The sequence below is a fragment of the Pseudophryne corroboree genome, chromosome 4, assembly GCF_028390025.1.
Source record: "Pseudophryne corroboree isolate aPseCor3 chromosome 4, aPseCor3.hap2, whole genome shotgun sequence".
Classification (NCBI taxonomy): domain Eukaryota; kingdom Metazoa; phylum Chordata; class Amphibia; order Anura; family Myobatrachidae; genus Pseudophryne; species Pseudophryne corroboree.
The window spans coordinates 667,386,732-667,392,529 of NC_086447.1; the positions used below are offsets into that span (position 1 = coordinate 667,386,732).

General features: G+C 41.1%; 1 protein-coding gene across 2 annotated transcripts; it reads right to left on the reverse strand.

The window, feature by feature from the left end:
- Nucleotides 1-355: 355 nt before the first annotated feature.
- On the reverse strand, nucleotides 356-4,793 carry LOC134911686 (putative nuclease HARBI1). Of its 2 annotated transcripts, XM_063919771.1 has the most exons (5): nucleotides 4,295-4,793; nucleotides 3,838-4,210; nucleotides 3,507-3,528; nucleotides 1,594-2,202; nucleotides 356-463 (listed from the first exon to the last, which is right to left on the reverse strand). In XM_063919771.1, the coding sequence occupies exons 1-3, from the start codon at nucleotides 4,683-4,685 to the stop codon at nucleotides 3,525-3,527; spliced, it is 768 nt and encodes a 255-aa protein (XP_063775841.1). In that variant the 5' UTR covers nucleotides 4,686-4,793; the 3' UTR covers nucleotides 356-463; nucleotides 1,594-2,202; nucleotides 3,507-3,524. The 2 variants fall into 2 exon arrangements, with proteins under 2 accessions (XP_063775841.1, XP_063775840.1); XM_063919770.1 differs by lacking the exons at nucleotides 3,838-4,210; nucleotides 4,295-4,793 and having other exon boundaries at nucleotides 3,507-3,683.
- Nucleotides 4,794-5,798: the final 1,005 nt, after the last annotated feature.

Here is a 5,798-nt window from a genome sequence, read left to right on the forward strand (position 1 = left end):
TGTAGCCATAAAAGAGCCTCCTTTTATTAACATGTTTAATATAAATATAGATGTTTGCAATGTGCTTGTTCTAATGTGTTTTCTGAATTTATTAAAGTTGAGTTTTTGTTTGTGAATGAAGGTGTTTGCATGTTTATTTTGCCAATAACATGTTTTAGTTGGTCTTTTAAAATAAGTTACGTTAGATGTTTGCAATGTTTAAGGTAAGAAATGTTTGTTATGCAATCTGGTGTTCCTTTATTGCATTAATAAATAATAAGGAGCCGCAAAAGTATAAGAATGTTTTTTTTTATTTTTTTAACAAAGTTTTTTTTTTTTTATTGTTTTTTTTTTTTTTTTTGTTGTCTTAATAAAATTTAACATAACTTTTCCAGGTCCCCAACAAGTTCCAACAAGGCCTGGAGATGCTGCCTCATATGTGTACAAATGTACTGTATTGATGTTGGATCTCCAACGGCAACATCTGAAATTAAGAGATAACATAAACATTAATAACTTACTCACATTGCTTATTATCCAAGCAAGGCACAAAGCACACTTTAATGCATGCAGGTCCAAACTGCATTCCTCCTGCTTGTGTGAAACTACATATACCAGCATGCGTGGACTCAGTTTTGGGGCCAGGGAATGCCAAACCTGTGTAAGGGCATGCTGGGATGTGTAGTTTATCAACAGTTGCAGTTGCGCAGTTTGGACAGGCCCGCTTAATGGCAAAGTTGATACATCATGACTGTTTTATGGTACAATCATTAGCTTAAAAAAAGGCAAGCCTGCTCAGTCTTTTTTGGTTACTTAGTCCAATTTTAAAGACCATGGGTTACATTTGCTACTATGTGAGTTCATTTTAAGAAGTAGCGTTGCCCATAGCAAACAAGCCAAAAAATAATTAATATCTTGTAGAAGTGGTTCCACAATTCTAAAGTTTTTTTGTATTGGTTGTTATGGGCGACATCCCATGTTAAAGTTATGTTCTATCTTCGTCACTGTTACACCATGTTGGCATTCATTACCTTTTTTATGTTTTTAGATTATTTTAAAGGGGTTTGGTCCTGCCTCCTCACACTGCATATCAACATCTTCAGAAGGCCAACATATCATAGCATTCCCACACTCCATGAAAGCTGCCCTTACTAAATAAGTGCAAACCGGTTTGACTAGAACAATTAGTAATTTTGAGAATGTCACTTTCACACAACAAATCAGTGTGTCATTAGGCTGCATAACAAAGTGAAGCATGTGATTTGTAAGTGTAAATATTCAGACTACACAGGCCCAAGTGTAAAAGCCCAACAACATACTAAACTCCACTCAGGTCTAACTGTTTACCATACAAAATAACACATATAAACCCTGTTGTCCTGCCAACCCTGGCTACCTAATGAGTGTCAACCTAGAGTGGACACACAAAACATTGCACACATACACACTGTACATATAATGACACTCACAAATATGTAAAGGCAACATGTACACCATGCTGAAATTTTCAAATATTTGTCCAGGGTCCAAGAATTCAAACACTACAACACTGCATGTTTTGGCATTGTAAGTGTAAGTGGGTAATCATTTTTTTATAAATTAAAATAAACTTACTTTCCACGGCAACATCCAGACTCCCGGAACGGTCTGCAGGGGCTTCCTCTGCCCATTCACTGGGTGGGGATGTTGGCTGGATGGGGGAAGGCGGCTGGATGGGGGAAGGAGGAGGGATTGGGGAAGGAGGAGGGATTGGGGAAGGAGGAGGGATTGGGGCAGGAGGCTGGATGGGGGAAGGAGGCTGGATTTGTTTGCCAATTTCAGAGGGGGGGTCTGATTGAGAGGGCGAGGGGGGCGGAGAAAAAGTTAAAGCAATAGAGGGTGAGGGGGGTTCAGATTGGGATGTTGAATTTGAAGGAGAAGGGGTATGGGAAGGAGGAGAAGGGGTCCCAGAAAGAGATGGAGAGGTGTGGTGAGAAGGGGAATGGAAAGTGGAGTGGGCCAGGGAAGCTGATGGGGCCTGGGAAGATGAGGGGGACTGGGAAGATGAGGTGGACTGGGAAGCTGAGGTGGACTGGGAAGCTGAGGGGGACTGGGAAGCTGAGGGGGACTGGGAAGCTGAGGGGGACTGTGAAGGGGAGGGGGAGTGAGAAGGGGAGGGGGAGTGAGAAGGGGAGGGGGAGTGAGAAGGGGAAGGGGGTGGGGAGTTTTGCCGTTGTTGTTGTCCTAGAATGATAATATTGTACAAATTGTTTAAACATGAGAAATTACATAGTAATCAATTTGTTTTCTCAATGTTCTGTTCATTGTTAAATTCTTTGTTTTGTTTCAAAGAAAAGCAAACATGTTAAGATCCTCTTCATGTTGGCCACAGCAAAAAAAATGAGTCCAAACTTTTACTTTGAAGCTCATTCCTTAATCTAGGCAATTGAGTCATAGTGATTGGTCTAGGCAACATCACCAGATTACTATTCAAGGCACCTTATTAGATAGCCAGCACTGATCAAGTATTTTGGAATATTTTCCTGCCTGCTTCTTATTTTTTGTAAACATGCACTTGTTTGGTGTTACTTTGCTACAGTCAGTACTGTTTTACCTAACCACACACAGTGTCCTAATTTCCATAAAAGGGCACTGCAGGTTGCAATTAGCCTACCACTTACTGTAAAATGTCTGCAAATCCAAGGGGATTACAGCAGGAATTTAGTTTGCAATTGGCCAAAAGCATGTGCAGTGCAGGGGTGGCAGATATAACATGTGCCGAGAGAGTTAGATTTTGTATGTTTTTTAAATTATGGGCTGGGTAAATACATGCTGCTTTATTTTAGCAATGCAAATTTTTGTACCTGATTTAACACACCCCACCCAAAACTTACTCTCTCTGCACATGTTACATATGCTTCCCCTGCAGTGCTCATTGTATTGAACAATTGTTACATAAATTCCGGAAGCCCAAAACTTGGACAATCACACATTAGCACAATTTAGGACTAAAAACTTATGTAAGGTAACTTACTTCGTGTATGCAGCGCACGAATTTGCTGGCGGATCTCCGCCAACAAATCGGGAGTCCGCCTACGGAGATCACTCCACCTCCTTTCAAGCTGGATGATTGTCCGCCTGCTGCGGACGCGAGTCCGCAGCAGGCGGCGGACCTCCGCGTAGGCCTCGCGCTTCACCCGATTGGGGATGAAGCGCCCAACGCGGCCTACGCGGCGGTCCATCACCGCAACCAGCACGCGGAGCTCCCGCCTGGTGAACGGTGCTGCACGCATCATGGCAATGGCGTTTTCCTTATTTGGGCATATATTTATAGTGTCTGTTAGCATGTGATTGGTCAAAAATCTATGTTGTCATTTCTAATAACTTTATTGATCTTTGCAATGCTGTGAAGAGCAGAGTGTTATTTGGCACGAGCGGAAATTCGCATTAGCAGAAGCGAAAATGTTTTGAACACAAATTTAAGAAAACAAAACACACACAGAGACACAGACTTTAGATAAAATTACTATACATATCTGTGTACTCACCACAGTTCGTGTGATCATTCAGCTGGACAGTCACAAAGTGTGAAACATTGAGTATCATTTGTTTGTGTGTTTGGTTACATAATCAGGATTTGAGGATATAAAATAAATAAGGACACTATTTATTAACATTACAGTATTTAAATTTCTAAATAAACATTGTAAGCTTAACGTGTTTTTGGTTTTTGATAAAAAAAACAATTACCCATTCCAACACAACAAAAGCCTTACCCAATCACTTTACAAGATCATACAAAATGCAATCATGGTTTAAAAAACATAAGCATACTGTGTTGTATTATTTGTGCAAATATAAAATATAAAAACACTATACCTGAAATATTCTGCAACAATTCTTGCCCTCACTTGGCTCCCCCTCCGTGTCACACTCCCCCCACCGAAGCGTGGACCAACCCCTGGCTCCTCATCAGGCAATTCCTCTGCCTGAGGAAGCTCTACACTACTCCTTACCGCGATATTATGTAGTATTGCGCACAGGACCACTATTTTACTTGCCATCTCCGGCGAATACATGATGTCGCCACCAGTGCGGTGGAGCACACGAAACCGCCCTTTAAGGACACCAATTGTGCGCTCCACCAGCTGCCTAGTGGCAGTAAGCGCGGAGTTAAATGCCATCTGTGGTCCTGGCCTGGGATTACGGTAAGGAGTCATGAGCCAGGGGGTGCAAGGATATCCACGGTCTCCTGTTGGTAGATAATCCAATATTTCAAAATAGTATATTTGTCAAGTTATTTTTGTTTGTTTAAAAAATTAAAGCAAAAACTCACCCAATAACCACATGTCTGCTCGTTGACTTGATCTTAATCTCTGCCATATCCCTGATTGTCTAATGACATATGCATCATGGGAACTTCCAGTAAACTTTGCATTCAGGGAAAGGATCTGGAGGGATGGCCCACAAACAACCATTACATTCAGAGAATGAAACAGTTTCCTGTTTCTATAAATTTCTTCATTATGTCTTGGTGGCTGAATAGCAACATGTGTGCCATCCACAACCCCAATAACATGTGGGAAGCGACTACCACCTTCCGCAAATTGCCGCTTCACCACATCTAGGGCACCAACATCCAAAGGCATATCAATGAACTGCTTCACCCGCTTTAGGAAAGCCTGGCAGACACGCCGCAGGACCTTACTGAACTGGCCCTGCGACATGCCAACCAGGTCTCCCACAACATGCTGATATGAGGCTGTAGCCAAAAAATGTAACACTGCAAGGAATTGTGTCAATGGTGGTATTGCTGTAGGATACCGAATTTCAGACTCCAGACCACTCTCTATTATGGAGAGAGTGTCTAGGATTAGATGTGGTGGCAGCCGGTATCTACGCACCACCACATCATCTGGCATCCCAAAAAGTAGGACACGGGTTCGGAAAATTGGTGGCCTAGCATGCCTCCGTTGCCTTGGTTGATGAGGAGCCGGCTGTGGTTGTGGGGCTTGCGGTTGGGGTGGGAGTGCTGGCGTGGGTTGGGGAGGTAGGGCTTCTGCTGCAATATATATTGACATCACACACTTTAAAAAAAAAAAAAAAAAAAACAAAGATGAAGATGAAGAATACAAAACTAAAGTTTGACAAATATACTACAATAAAATGTTTTTACAAATGTGGTGTCAACTTACTGCAGGAGCGTACATTTTTTCTGTGTTGAATTCATGTCCAAAATGTAAAACAATTTTGCAAATAAAAAATAAAGAACAAATTTAATTAAAAATACATATGTTATTTTTACAAATCCCCAAAAAAATTTTTGGGTACATTTCTCTGCATAAAAAACTTCACAAACACCAATAAAAAACCAAAAACAAAAAATAATAGGCATTTAGTAGCTAGACCAGGAAAGACAAACACTACTTTGCAGATCAATCCTGGTAAAAAAAAATTTGGTTTAGCCAAAAGGAAAAAAAACATAAGCTCAACAATTTTTAAAAACACAAACAGGCACCAACACAGGCCAAGGACACTTACCTGCTCAAAAAGAAAGGAAAACTTGGTGTTCCCTAGCACACCAATCCAAAGAAATATCAAAGGGTTATATGACCCAAAAACAAGCACCTACAAGAGAACACAAATGATAGTCACAAATAACATACAGACCATTAAAACAAACAGCCACCAATACAGGCCAAGGACACTTACCTGCTCAAAAAGAAAGGAAAACTTGGTGTTCCCTAGCACACCAATCCAAAGAAATATCAAAGGGTTATATGACCCAAAAACAAGCACCTACAAGAGAACACAAATGATAGTCACAAATAACATACAGA

Bases quoted from the DNA above. Each gene is read 5' to 3' on its own strand.
- LOC134911686 (XM_063919770.1), bottom strand. From the start codon at position 3,564: ATGATACTCAATGTTTCACACTTTGTGACTGTCCAGCTGAATGATCAC. The intron at 2,203-3,506 runs GTGAGTACACAG...TTATCATTCTAG, and splicing joins GAATGATCACACGAACTGTG to GACAACAACAACGGCAAAAC. The intron at 464-1,593 runs GTAAGTTTATTT...TCTTAATTTCAG, and splicing joins TCTGGATGTTGCCGTGGAAA to ATGTTGCCGTTGGAGATCCA.